The sequence below is a fragment of the Pseudorca crassidens genome, chromosome 2 (genome assembly GCF_039906515.1).
Source record: "Pseudorca crassidens isolate mPseCra1 chromosome 2, mPseCra1.hap1, whole genome shotgun sequence".
NCBI classification, from domain to species: Eukaryota; Metazoa; Chordata; class Mammalia; order Artiodactyla; family Delphinidae; genus Pseudorca; species Pseudorca crassidens.
The window spans coordinates 42,999,720-43,015,291 of NC_090297.1; the positions used below are offsets into that span (position 1 = coordinate 42,999,720).

Genomic DNA, 15,572 nt, shown 5'->3' on the forward strand with positions numbered 1-15,572 from the left:
GTCAATTTGAATCCTTGAGGATAGAAAGTTGAATTATTAACTTTCCCAAATTTTACAAATGTCAATTTTAAAGGGCTAACAGATTCGATGACACAAGACTGTTTTGATAAATGGTTATCCTCTTAGAGGGCTTTTAAAAAATAGCATACACCTGGTATAAAGTCTAACCATGTGTCAGAGGAGGAAAAAAAAAAAAGTACGTTTTTGGAAGAACCAAATAGTCTCACTTGATACCATAAATCCCATACTTAAGCCTTAGGCACATAAACTCAGTTACAACATGAGGGAATATCCACTTCTTTAAGGCACAGTCTAACCTGTTCTGTGATGTTTAATAGATGCCTAACCTGCTTTCAGTTCCAACTACCCCATAAAGTTTTCTTGTCTCGACCAGCAGGGTTGAAGACATTTTTGTATAAGTTGACTTAAACCACAGTCTATCAGTCAGCTTTGACAACAGCAAAAACAGGCTCTGCAATTGCTAGAAAAGAAATTCATACTTGAGAATTATCTACCCAAGAAATTCATACTTGAAAAATTCATACTTGAGAATTGACTTAAGAAAGGCCTAAACAAATCATAATTCAGCATATATCATATTTAAATTCCAATCTTGTTAATTTATCAAAGCTTTCAGATTAAGAACAATTTCCTTTTGAGAGGAAGAAAATAGAGGGGATAAAAATGATAACTCAAAAGAGTAGTTAACTTGCTAATTAGGTAAAAGTTCTCCAAAAACCTCAAAATTTTTTCTTCCCACTACCCTTATAAATTCACATATTTATCTTGAACACATTTCACATTTTTCAAACAAAAAATCATAAAACCGCTGCAAACCCTATACTACTCTTAAGCCACCTCTTACCTAGACTATCTACGTTATTTCCCTTTTGTAGGCATTTATTCATTCAATGAATATAAATCATTTTCCCAGATCATGGGATCAAAGGAAAGCCTTTCACTCGTGTACCCACTGCATCTGAATCTAAACAATTCGATCTCTTCTTCAAATTGCATTAGGTTCCTCCATTCCTTTCTAATATCCAGAGAATTAGCTATCAATAGCTTATGAGGGAATATATCATACCAAGTTCTCAGAAAAGAAAGGCAGCATCTAAGCCATTTTTTAAATGATCTCTAGAATGTGACCTTACTGCTTCTAGACGAGGTAACATTTGGAGTTTGATGCACTTAAGCAAGATAAAAAGGGGTACCCAAAATACTGGATGCACATATTCATTTGTCAAAGAGGTTCACAATTTCTGTATAAATCTAAGATATTTTATTATATCTTGACAATAAAATTGGCTGTCAAAACAATTCTTAATTTAATCCTAGAGTTTTGCTCATCAGTTGATAGAAGGTATACAGAAGTCCAAAACACAGGAAAAGCTACAAATAGACAGACATATAGAAAGAAACTTACAGACAAGGAATATTCAGTTATGAAGTTATAACACAGTAAGTTTTGGAGCTAAAATGGACTTTAAAATTTATGTAACCTAATTCTCTTATTTTAGAAATGAGAAAAAAATGAGAAAATGAAAAGGCCTAAGATCATTCAGAAAGATAGTGACAGACTCAGAATTAGAATTCAGGTTTCCTGACTGTCAATGTTCTTTCCATTTCTGACTTTTATCATTTCTTCCCTTCTATTATTCCTCTATTTGGAATTACTAGATCTATTTTAAATTAAAAGTGAATTTATTAATTCCCAATTTACTTACAAAGACTTTAGTATAAACTATCAAGTAGCATATATATATTTTTTTTTTTTCCCCCAGTGTTTTGGTTTTCATCCCTAAAGCTTTCCAAGCTAAAACCACTTGACCTATCTTGCTCTCCCAAAACAGGCATCACTCACAATCTGAATAGCAAGGGCAAATAGCTTCTTTAAACATGACTCAATCCCTCCAACACCTCAGTGAAAGAATTGCCACAATCTTCTTTAAAAAAAAAATTTTTTTTTCCAGGAAGAGTATCTATCAAAGAATTTATTTAGGCCATATCTGCTACTTAAATCTCACATCTTCACACTTTGAGAGCTGACTTTATAGTATTATACATATGACCTTTAGATTTTAGTGTTAATAATCTGAACTTTAATTCATTCTTTGAGGACTGTACCATGTTGAATGCATTATCAATATTCAAGATACTAGCTTTAACAAACATTTGCTGATCAATTCCACTATAATAGCTCCAGAATATTATCCTCCAATATAGGTATTTCCTACTGCAAAATAGAAACATTCTTAAAAAAATATCCAGAGAGGAAAATTATCTCTATCAAGCCCTACTTATCTATTCACCTATTGTCATTATATGTTTCACTAACTAAGCTCAACTCCCCATTTCTATTTCATTTCTTCCAATTTACTTATTATTTATTCAGACCTCTGGTGCTTCCTCATAAAAAGAGATAAATCAGATTCAATTACCAAGACAGAAATTACCCATATGAGGACTTTTAGAACCCTAGGCCCAGGTGAGGACTCTACACTAGCCTTGTTCTTTTATTATGCTTTTTCCAGTCTCTCCAAGGATGATACTCTCTCTTATTCCTCTATCCCAGGCTAAGAATTATGCGGATCCTCACCTCCAGACATTTGTTTTTAAAACATATAACGCAGTCAAATACTACCAGTGATTACCTCTGAGAGTTATGGTTATGGGCAACTTTTATATTTTTGTTTTTCTTTATTTTCCATTAGCTTCTATAATAAGCATTTGTCACTTTTAAAATTAGAGCAAAACATTTTTTTAAATGTAATCTTTATACAGAATAAATATACCTTTACTAAGATCAAAAGATATATATTTCCTTTTGGCCATTAAGAGATAAACATAACTTTGGAACTTATCCCAAAGAATTCCCAAATTAGAAAAAGATATAACAGACATGATTCACACCTGTTTTTCGGTGGTTTTCTTTCTAGCTTCTGCCCTCTCTTCTAATTCTTCCAATTCATTATCCTCAGTATCAAGATCATCATCATCATGTTCATCATCATCATCAAACTCATCTTCATCATCAAAACCCTCTTCATCATCATCTTCTATTTCCGCTCCAGAATCTTCATCATCATCGTCGTCGTCGTCATCATCTTCTTCTTCTTCTTCCTCCTCTTCTTCTTCCTCTTCATCATCTGTTGCATCACCCATTTTACCTTCCACATTACTTAGGTCTGAAATCAAAAGTGCCTGCAAGCCATTTCGTAATTTGATGTATCTAAAAAAAAAAAAGAAAAAAAAAAATCACAAAACATTTGAGTCAGCCATTCATTATAGTACACCAATGCAAGTGATCAGCTTACCAGAATTATTTTAAAAATCCAAGTACACACACACACAGACACACACACTATTTTTAAACTAATGAAAACTGGTTGATTGTGAGGAGAACCTCAAAAGCTTATCAGTTTCCAAGTATCTACAGGGAAAGGATAAGAGAGATGCTTCCCTGTTTGTATTTTCTAAATACAGGGCATCTACCCTGTTTGTATTTTTAATTTTGAACTATGAAAATATATTTACCTATTCAAAAACTAAATTTTAGAAGTTAAACATAGACAACAAACCCACCACCCAGCCTCCCTTACTATTTTTTTTAGCTTATAAGTATTTAATAAACATTCTACCATACCAGAAGACCTACCCTAAAAGAGACATATCACTCAATATACAGAGCAGTCATATCAGCTTAAATATTGAATCAAAATCTCATTATATTTAAACTGTTGATTCCTTTTGGTACAATGTGTTTGATATTTTATACCAGTCTCCAAAGATGCTTTTATGAACTAAGAAAATGGCTACATCTCTAAGAAAAGTAAATCCCACAGACTAGTAGCACCGCTGTAAGCATGACTATCCTAATTAGTAAAACTGTTGTGCCAGTTTGATGACTGAGTACCTATGACAAACTTCTCGCATTTATACTCATTCTTCAGTGTGTTAGTCAATAAACATTTACTTAGCAGCCTGAAGTGTATAAGATACATTAAGGGTAAAGAGAATAAAATCACATTATTCATCCTCAGGCACTCACTGTCTAGTACAATACAATAAAGCCAGTACAATACAGAATGACAGGGGTAAACACAGGTTGTTAGAAAGAAGGAAGCAGTCAGGGAAGGCTTCTGAGATAAGGTACACTTAACCTGAGCATTGAAGATGGGAAAAAAAAAAAGTTTTCTAGCAGAAACTATAAAAAATAACATGCAACAAGAAAAGGAGCCTATGAGTCAAGATGGAAGACAAAAAACATGGATTTATCTCCTTCCCATATCAAAATTCACATTTTAAAAACAGCGGGCTTCCCTGGTGGCGCAGTGGTTGAGAGTCCGCCTGCTGCGCCCCCGTCCGGGAAGATCCCACATGCCGCGGAGTGGCTAGGCCCGTGAGCCATGGCCGCTGAGCCTGCGCGTCCGGAGCCTATGCTCCGCAACGGGAGAGGCCACATAAGTGAGAGGCCCAAGTACCGCAAAAAAAAAAAAAAAGTTATGGTTATTTTTTGTTTTGGCTTTGTTTGAGAACAAAATCACAACAGACTTTGAAAATGTTAGCATAGGAAACCATAAACAAGACGAAAAGACAACCTACAGCATGGAAGAAAATAGCTGCAAATGATACAACCAACAAGGGGTTAATTTCCAAAATGTACAAACAGCTCATATAACTCAATATCAAAAAAACAAACAACTCAATCAAAAAATGGTCAGAAGACCTAAATAGACATTTCTCCAAAGAAAACGTACAGGTGGCCAACAGATACATGAAAAGATGCTCAATATCACTAATTATTAGAGAAATGCAAATCAAAACTACAATGAGGTACCATCTCACACCAGTCAGAATGGCCATCATCAAAAAGTCTACAAATAATAAATGCTAGAGAGGGTGTGGAGAAAAAGGAACCCTCCTACACTGTTGGTGGGAATGTAAATTGGTGCAGCCACTATGGAAAATAGTATGAAGGTTCCTTAAAAAAACTAAAAACAGAGTTACCATATGATCCAGCAATCCTACTCCTGGGCATATATCCAGAAAAAATGAAAACTCTCATTTGAAAAGATACATGCACACCAATGTTCACAGCAGTGCTATTTATAATAGCCAAGACATGGAAGCAACCTAAGTGTCCATCAACAGATGAATGGATAAAGAAGATGTTACACACACATGCACACATACACACACACACAGTGAAATATTACTTAGCCATAAAAAAAGAATGAAATACTGCCATCTGCAGCAACATGGATGGACCCAGAGATTACCATACTGAGTGAAGTAAGTCAGGGAGAGAAAGACAAATATTATATCACTTATATGTGGAATCTAATACAAATGAATTTATTTACAAAACAGAAACAGACTCACAGACGTAAAAAACAAACTTATGGTTACCAAAGAGGAAAGGGAGAGCGGGGAGAAATAAGTTAGTAGTATGGGATTAAAAGATACACACCACTATATATAAAATAGATAAACAACAAGGATTTATGTATAGCAAAGGGAACTATATTCAATATCTTATAGTAATGAAAAAGAATCTGAAAATATATTATATTTATATATGTATAACTGAATCACTTTGCTGTATACCTGAAACTTACACATTAATGTAAATCAACTATACTTCAATAAAAGAAAGAAAAGGATGCCATTACGCAGACCAGAAGTTTTTAGAAATTATTAGAAAACATGTGAATTTAATCAGATTAATGGAGAAAATAGAAAAGAGAACATGACAAGGTATTAGTTCTTCCCAAGAAAGTCTGAAAAAAAGCCTACACTACCCACTCCCACCCCACACACATACCTCAAGTCTATCCTTAGCAGCCTGAAGAAAGCAGATCAGGTGTATTATGGGCTAACTTGTGTTCCTCCAAAAGTCTTATGTAAAAAGTCTTAACCTCAGAATGTGACTGTATTTAGAAATAAGGTCTTTAAAGATGTGATTAAGTTAAAATGAGGCCATTAGGGTGGGCCCTAGTCTAATCTGACTGGTGTCCTGATTAAGAGGAGGAAATCTGGACACACAGATACTGGACATGCCCACACACAGATCAAAGAGCAGATGGGGAGACAGCAAGAAGACCGTCAACCGCAAGCCAAAGGGAGAGGCCTCAGAAGAAACCAAACCTACTGACAGCTTTATCTTGGACTTCTAACCTCCAGAATTGTAAGAAAATTAATTTCTGTAGTTTAAGTCACTTTGGTATTCTGTTATGGCAGCCCTAACAAACTAATACAAGGCCATTTCTCTTTTCAAAATCCATCAATGGCTTCCCATCATACTCGGAAAAAATCCAAAATCCTTACCAGGGCCTAGAAAGCTCCACATAATCTGGCGCCCCACCACTTCTCCAAACTTCTTTCCTACTCTTCCCTCATTCTCTTTGCTCTGACCAAAACGTTATTGTTCTTTCTTGAACATCTGCTCCATCTCTTTCAAGTCTTTGCTAAAATGTCCCCTTTTCAAACACGCTTTCTCTGACGCACTATCTAATATTGCACCCCAGTCCATCCCTATCCTCTTTTATCCTGTTTTAACTTTTTTCACACTATTTATCATCACTTGTTTTTGTTTTTTAGTTCTTTGGGGTTTTTAAAAACTTTTCTGTCTGCACCTTTAGAAAGTTAGCTCTGAGGGCAGGACTTTTCTTTTTCTTCATAGCTATATTCCCAGCACCTAAGACATTGCCTGGCACTTAGGAAACATTTAAGAAATATTTGTTGAATGAACAAAAGAATGTTAATGCCTAAAGGGGACCTGATACATGATAGATACTTAATATCTGCTAAATGAAACAAAATATCAAGTAGTTTTATAAAATAAATAAAATTATGTGTACACATATACACACTAAATGTACATAAAGGTACAGCAAAAGAACTAAAAGGATACAAACCAAGTGTAACAATAATATATACATCTGGAAAGAGGAATAAAAGTAGAGCAAGATACAAGAACTTTCATGCTTTACTCTATAATTTCTACATATTTTTCAATCTTTTGTAATAAAAATACAATCACTTATTTGTATAATAAAAATAATTTAATGAAAATCCAAAACCCACTCCATAACAAATTAAGAACACACACACACACACCCCTTAGCTTTACAGAGAGTTAACTTCTACAAAATCATCAAATCCATTTAAAGATAATTATGGACAAAATGCTCTTCATCATCACTTCTATTCAGCACTGTATTAGAAGTCCTAGCAAATGAAAATAGATCCACAATATAAATAAACAAAATAGATTTATACAGCAAAGATACTGAAAGCTAAAACAATTCATTGCAAAAATATACGATTACCAAGAGAATGCAAGAGAATTTAAAATATATATATATTAGTATAGTATGAAGAGTTCAGCAAAGCATCCAAATCAAGAACCATGAACGAAAATCATGAATTTCCTATATACCAAAAGTAACCAATTAAAATGAGATTTAAATAAAAGATCCTATTCACAAAAGCAAAAGAAACTATATATATCTAATAATAACACCTCATATTTTAAGTGTATTAACTTATATGTCTTAATCCATTTAATCTTCATAATAACCCTAATGAGTTATTATTCCCATTTTATGGATGAGGAAACTAAAGCGCGCGCGCACACACACACACACACACACACACACACAAAATAAAGGATTTTCATTTGCCCAAGCTTAGCAGGGATTGAACCCAAGTAGCATGGCACCAGAAGCCATTCTGTTCCTCATCCAACATGAGGAAAACTAGAAAATTTTACAGGAGAAAATAACAGACGTAACTAGTCATACCATGTCATTGCAATGGGAACTTCAATATTACACAGATATAAATTCTTCCCCCAAATTAATCTATAAATTCAAGGCAATTCCAATTTTAAAATCCCAGTAAGTGTGTGTGTGTGTGTGTGTGTGTGTGTAACTTGGCATACTGATTCTAAAATTCATATGGACCAAAAAAAAACCCAAAAATGCCAAGAACATTTTGAAAAGGGAAAACATGAGAGGGAACTGCCTTACCAATTATAAAAATAAATATTTTAAAGCAATTAAAATTAAAGAGTATACTGGAACAGGAACACCTACAGATCAATTTAAGAAAACAGGTTCTAGAAACAGAAAAATGTTTATAATATTGTTGCAATACTTTATTATAATTCAATAAATGATGTTGAAACAATAGATAATTCATTTAGGGAGATAAAATAGCCATCTCTATCTTACACCTAACACATATAAATTCACATAGCTTACAGAGCTAAAAGAAAAAAAATGTCTTAAAAGTATTTATGAGAAAATATTGCTATAATATTGGCATGAAGAAAATTTATGCTAAACAAGATACAAAATCCAGAAGCTATAAAGGGCGGTGGGGGGGGAGGAAAGATTTCACTATATTCTAATTTAAAACTTTTCTAAAACAAAACATCATAAATTAAATCAAAGAGAAAAGTACATATTGAGAGAAAAGAATAACAATATACATGAGTCCCTTCAAATCAATAAGAGCAAAAACCAAAAACTAATAAAAATAGGTTTAAAAATATATACAAACATTTCAAGAAGAAATACAAGATGTCTAATAAATGAAATGATGCTGAACCTTAGCAGAAATCAAAGATAATCAACTGAAAACAACAAAATATTTTTCATCCAGCAAATTAGCTAAATTTGTATTGCTATCCAACACTGACAAGGGGACAGGGTATTCTCACACACTTGCTTATGAATCTCAGTGGGTACAGTATTTTTGTAGGAGAATATGGCCATACCTATTTTCTTAAAAATGTAAACTCTGCATACGTTTCAATCCAGGGATTTCATTTCTATATATCTTATAGAAATGTTCACACACATGCACAAAGATATGTCAACAATGTTCACTGCAGCAACATTAGTGGTAGAGAAAAATTGGAAATCATCCAAATGTCCATATATAGAAAAATATGCAAATACATTATCTCATAGCCATACCACAGTATACTATATAGCCTTCAAGACCTCATTTCCATATACAGAGAGAAAACCATTAGCGACTCAGGTTCTATCTTAAATTGCTATTTTTAGACCTAGACTATGCTAAATCATTATAGGTCAAAAAAGGGTACTTGGGGGGCTAACTTTGTAATTATATAACTCGTCATTACCTCCCCCCAAACCATGTAGTCTCAATTATTTGTGTGTGTGTGTGTGTGTGTGTGTGTGTGTGTGTGTGTAAATTTTTGGAGGGGTAGGGCTCTTCTAAGATGTCTAAGAAAACCTCTCTCCCTCTAGCTTATTCAACTTGTCTACCTTTATTTGGTTTCATCCTCACACTGCTCCTGTACTGACTATAAAGACTGAAGTAGGGAATTCCCTGGCAGTTCAGTGGTTAAGACTCGGTGCTTTCACTGCCAGGCCCAAGTTGGGGAACTAAGATCCCACAGACTGCAATGGCATGGACAAAAAAAAAAAAAAGACTGAAGTATATTTTTCAAACCAAGCCCAAGAATCAAGAATGTGGCATTATTTTCTTTATAATAAAGTATCCACCCACTCATTTTTATTTGTTCCTTAATTAAATGAACCAACCTTTTGTGAAGCCACTTCCAGTCACTAAAATTACCACAGTTAAGAGCTCATGTATTTAAATCCAAAAATACTTGAGACCATATAGTGGGGGGCAGGGAACGGGTAGTGACAAGTTACATAATTACAAAGTACCGTCTTTTAACCTAAAAAGATTTAGTACTCTCTTTCCAGACCTGGAATTAACAATTTAAGGCTAGAGCCTTAGTCATTAACTACTGTATAGTACATTTGAAACTTTAGACATCTTTGCAGTTTAAAGCTGCAGACCTGGTTTAAGAAGTCCATAAAAGCATTCATTGTTATGCTCACCAAACCATTAAAAATTAAATCCCTGTTCAGTTTTGCCTATAATTCTAGGCCAGTTGCAAATCTCAAGTTAAAACAGTCCACATAGTAAAGCTGATATGGCCTGCCTGAGTCAGCTAAAGCCTTCTCACCCAAGCTGCATTAGTTTAAAGCTAACCATACAACTTGTTTAAAAAAAGAAGAAAAAGATGGGGACTTTCCTGGTGGTACAGTGGTTAAGAATCCACCTGCCAATGCAGGGGACATGGGTTCAATCCCTGGTCCGGGAAGATCCCACGTGTCCCAGAGCAACTAAGCCCGTGCGCCACAACTACTGAGCCTGCGCTCTAGAGGCCACAAGCCACAAGTACTGAAGCCCGTGCGCCTAGAGCCCATGCTCCACAATAAGAGAAGCCACCGCAGTGAGAAGCCCGCGCACCACAAGGAAGAGTAGCCCCTGCTTGCCGCAACTAGAGAAAGCCTGCGCACAGCAGCCAAAGGTAAAATTTTTAAAAAGGAGAAGAAAAAGAAACAAAAACTTACTGCATGGTACAATATAGTTCTTGCAAATAACCAAGATCAAAAAAATCCACATGCTTCTCTGCTTGTTAAAACATAACAGCAAGCTACCCCATTTAAGACTCACCAGAAGGCCTTTTTGTTCCCTAATGGCAGTCCTTCCCTATTTCTCAAGGTTCCTCATCTATGGATCAGTTGTTAGGTTATTAGGTGTAATTGATCATTTTAATAATGGCCCCCACAGTGACCTGGTCAATCTTCCCAAGAGTTGGAGTCTATTTCTCCCCACCCCTTGAATCTGGGCTAGCTTTGTAAACTTTGCCCTATAATTTGTCGTGAAGTCCTAGAGCCTAGGCCTCAAGATGCCCTGCAGCTTCTGCCTTCACTCTCTGGGGACTCAGCTGCCATGTCAAGAAGTTTAAGCTAAACTATGAATGAGGATATATTATGTGCAGAGAGAAGGCCTACCTTCTAGCTGTCCCCACCAAGGCCTTAGACATGTGATTGAAGCCATCTTAGACCCTCTAGCTCCAACCAACCCACAAAAATGAGCCCAGGTAAGAAGAAAAAAAAAATTGCCTGGTCATCCCATAGAATTGTAAAAAAATAATAAATCATTGTTGCTTTGCGCCGCTTAAATTTTGAGGTGGACTATTACACAGCAACGCTAATACATTAGGAGGACTCAAATGATTGAACAAGTCCACTTCCTGGTATATACCCAAATGAGTTTAAAGCAGGGACTAGAAGAGTATTTGTAAGCCAGTGTTCACAGCAGCATTATTCACAATAGCTAAAAGGAGGAAACACCTCAAAAGTCTATCAACAGCTGAATAAACAAAATGTGATATATACATACAGGGGAATATTATTCAGTCTTAAAAAAGACGGAAAGTCTAACACATGCCACAACATGGATGAATTTTGAAGATATTATGCTAAATGAAATAAAGCAGATACATAAGGACAAACATGGTATAATTCAACTTACATGAGGTACCTAGAATAGTCAAATTCACAAATAGATAGTAGAATGGCAGCTGCCAGGGACTGGGAGGAGGAGGAAATGGGGAGTTATTATTTCATGGGTGCAGAGTTTCATTTTAAGATGAAAAAGTTCTAGAGATGGATGATAGTGATGGTTGCACAGCAATGTGAATATACTTAATGCCACTGAACAGTACACTTAAAAATGGTTAAAATGGTAAATTCTGTTATGTGCAGTTTACCACAATTTTAAAAAAGCACGTCTCTTCCCCACTTGATTTCAGAATCAGACGAGAAAAAGGGAGGGAACAGAAAAATTGAGAGCAAAATGTCAGCTTTATCCTTGATATAAAGCTAGGTTGGAGAACACAGCTCAAGAGCGGTTTGGAAATGGCTTGCTAACGCTCTCTGAATTGAAGTTATCCACGAGAACGGAAATATTTCCCCCAAAAGGCAGAGCTAGTCGTGCACTCAGTCTACTGCACTGGCTAAGAATATGCCAAAATACTGGCTGTCTGCAGGCTGGAATGAAAAGAGAGATGAAAAGGTTAGAGTGAGCATGCCCAAGGTCATTCTACTGCACTCACTAATCAAATAAGCCACTCCTGTGAAGGGGAAGAAGAGGTAGAGAAAGAGGCTAACAGTGTTACCATAGTAAAGTCCCTCTCATTGAAACAGTGTTCCTATATTATATAATAGCTTCAAAAGAAAACAGAGGGGAAAAATTCAAGAAAAATTTCCTGGGACTGAAGAATTTATATTCTAAACTGATTGAGGAATGAAGATACAAGAAAACAGTTGAATTGATGGATTTATTGATGTGTTTGACCATAGTTAGAGGAGTTTTAAAGCTCTGGCAGAGAACTAGGGTAGAATTCATGTTAGATCACAAAGAGCACTAAACAAAAATAATAGTAATAAGGCATCTTAGATATGATGCACGAGCAACAATAAAAATAATCATAAAAATTTAGAACTTTTGTGCTTCAAAGGACACCATCAAGAGAAAATTTTTGCAAATCATTTATCTAAGAAGACCTATATCTAGAATATATGAAGAATTATTACTACTCAATTAAAAAAAGTAAAGTTGGACAAAGGATTTAAACAGACACTTGTCCAAAGAAGATACACATAGTATAAGAAGATGACAGATGACTAGTAAACACATGACAAGATGTTTAACATCATCAGCCATTAGGGAAATGCAAATGACAATGAGATACCACTTTATACCCTCTAGGATGGCTATTATCAAAAAGACAGATACTAGCAAATGTTGGTGAGGATGTAGACAAATTGGAACTCTCACACGCTGCTGGAAGGAAAGTAAAATGGTACAATCACTTTGGAAAAGTCTGAAAGATCCTCAAATGGTTAAATGGTTTCCATATGATTCAGCAATTCTATTCCTATTTATTATATACTTGAAATAAATGAAAACATACATCCATGCAAAACTTATACATAAATGTTCATAGCAGTATTATTCATAATAGCCAAAAAGTATCCATCAACTACTGAATGGATAAATAAAATATATCCATACCATGGATTAGTCAGCAATAAAAGAAATGAAGTACTGGTACATGCTACAATATGGATGAACCTTGAAAACATTAAGTGAAAGTAGTCAATCACAAAAGATGACATATTATATGATTCCACTTATATGAAATGTCCAGAACAGACAGAGGCACAGAAAGTAGAGAGACTTCTAGAAAGTAGATCTAGAGAGACAGACAGGGATTAGAGAGACAGAAAATAGATTATCATTTGCCTAGGGCTTGTACAGGTTGGACCACTGGGGAGGGCTGACAAGTAAGGGGTGTGGGGTTTCTTTCTGAGGTAATGAAAATGTTCTAAAATTGTGGTAATGAATGCACAACTCTGTAAATATACTAAAAACTAAGGAGTTGCACACTTTAAATGGGTGAATTGTATGGTATGTGAATTATATCTAAATAAAGCTGTCTTTAAAAATAAGGCAATTTTTAATACTAGAGACAACAAAGTTACTCAAGAAAGAAGATGTAATCATAGTAGACTACATGTTTCAGTATGAACAATATTTTGAGCTATAAATATTGATACTGGTTTATCAAAAAAAATTGGGATGTATTTTAGAACAGGAAGTGGGATGTTACATCTAAATATCATTTTCAGTAAAGACCTATTAATGAAAAATTAATAAGTTACTAATTTTAGCAACAAAATCAACCAGATTAAAGATTTATATCAAGTAAAATAAATGGAAACAGCAAGAAATCAAACTTTTTAGTCCACAGACACGAAAATTAGTTGACAAACCCTCCCTGCAAATAAAATATGAATTTTTAGGCCATGACATAATGAAAAAGAAATTTACAAAATAAAACATGATAAAGATCCCTGAAAAAAGATTCATTCATATATGAAAACTTAACATATGACAGAGTTGGCAATATAGGAAAAAAAATATACCAGGAATTACCAAACTATGGCTTACAGCTTTCAAACTAAGAATGGTTTTTACTTTTTTAAGTGGTTGGAAAAAAATCCAACAAAAGATTAATATTTCATGATACATGAAATTATCTGAAATTCAAATTTCAGTGTCCATAAACAAAGTTTTATTGGAACACAGCCACACTCATTCATTTACTTATTGTCTATGGCTGCTTTTGAGTCACAATGGCAGAATGGAGTAGCTGTGAGAGAGCACACGCAGCATTTTCACTGCTGCTCGACAACCTAAAAACCGCAGCAATGAATTTATAACTGAACAGCATTTCAAGTGTCACATGTACTGTAACTTTTTCTTTGAAACAACAGCACATATCTATCATGTCCAAATAAGGAAAGGGGAAAGTTGAATTCAAATGTCACACTTTCAATGTGGATTTTGTTAATAAATTCCCATCTTAAAAAAAAAATTTAAATAAATAAATAAATTCCTATCTTTAGTAGTCATTTGCTCTTGTAGACTTTATAATCATTAGTTCTGTTAATTTTTGTCAGAAATAGAAGCTGAGGGACTTCCGTGGTGGCGCAGTGGTTAAGAATCTGCCTGCCAATGCAGGGGACACGAGTTCTGAGCCCTGGTCCAGGAAGATCCCACATGCTATGGGGCAGTTAAGCCCATGTGCCACAACTACTGAGCCTGTGTTCTAGAGCCGGTGTGCCGCAACTACTGAGCCCACGCACCGAGAGCCCGTGCTCTGCGACAAGAGAAGCCACCGCAATGAGAAGCCTGTGCACCTCGACAAAGAGTGACCCCCACTCGCCACAACCAGAGAAAGCCCACACGCAGCAAAGAAGACTCAACGCAGCCAAAAATAAATAAATAAATTTATTTAAAAAAAAAAAAGAAATAGCTGAATTTTTTTTTTTTTTGGCTGCTCCGCACAGCTTTCAGAATCTTAGTTCCCGACCAGGGATCGAACCCAGAACCGTGGCAGTGAAAGCACAAGTCCTAACCACTGGACTGCCAGGAAATTCCCAGAAACTGAATATTTTTAATTTCCTTTACTCTAGAGTAAGCAGTTTGATGGCTTAGCAATAGGAACCTTTTATTGCAATGTTTTGAGCTCAGAGTAAAAACTTAAACTTTTTTGAAGAACAGCCTTCAGCCACTGTCAAATACCAGATGGCTTTGGAAGTTAGCTTTTGCTGTGGACTTCATGTTTCTTAATGATTTCAACCCAAAATTACCAAACAGTGCCCATACGCAAAACTTATGTTTCAAAAACAACTAATGTTATCCGAATTACAAGCAATGGCAAGCGGCTTTATACTTTTCCTGTGCTGTTAAAAGTTAAAACAAGAAGCCCTATCTCCATTCCCACACAAATTTGCCACAGATACGTTTTCCAAGCAAACTACGGTTCCAGCAGTGTTTTTCAGATGGTGGTGCAATCACAAAGGAAATTTCCTTATTTCAAAGTCCTTTTAACTGTGCAGTTGAGGAGCTTCCACCTAATTTTCAATCAGAAATGATTAATCTACAATGTAATGGCAAAAATATCAGAGAAGAAACTAAACGGCAAAAATATCAGAGAAGAAACTAATAGAATTCTATAAATGCCTTCCAAGCAATGAATATGTTCAAATAAAATCAAATGCTCATAGACTAATATCAGTATTTGGTAGTACCTGTCTGTGTGAAAACACATTTTCAAAGATGAAATATGTAAACTCTCATTACAAATCAGT

The 15,572-nt window shown here is 35.1% G+C and overlaps 1 protein-coding gene across 4 annotated transcripts in view; it reads right to left on the reverse strand.

Moving 5' to 3' along the window:
• NRDC (nardilysin convertase) overlaps window positions 1–15,572 on the reverse strand; it is a 91,425-nt gene that overhangs the window by 65,897 nt on the left and 9,956 nt on the right. For 3 of the 4 annotated variants that reach the window (XM_067726115.1, XM_067726113.1, XM_067726112.1), the window contains exons 2-3: window positions 2,914–3,232; window positions 348–481 (exon numbers count right to left, since the gene is read on the reverse strand). In XM_067726115.1, the coding sequence (XP_067582216.1) occupies window positions 348–481; window positions 2,914–3,232 (453 nt within the window). The remainder of the gene's footprint in view (window positions 1–347; window positions 482–2,913; window positions 3,233–15,572) is intronic. The other variant, XM_067726114.1, reaches the window with a different exon arrangement.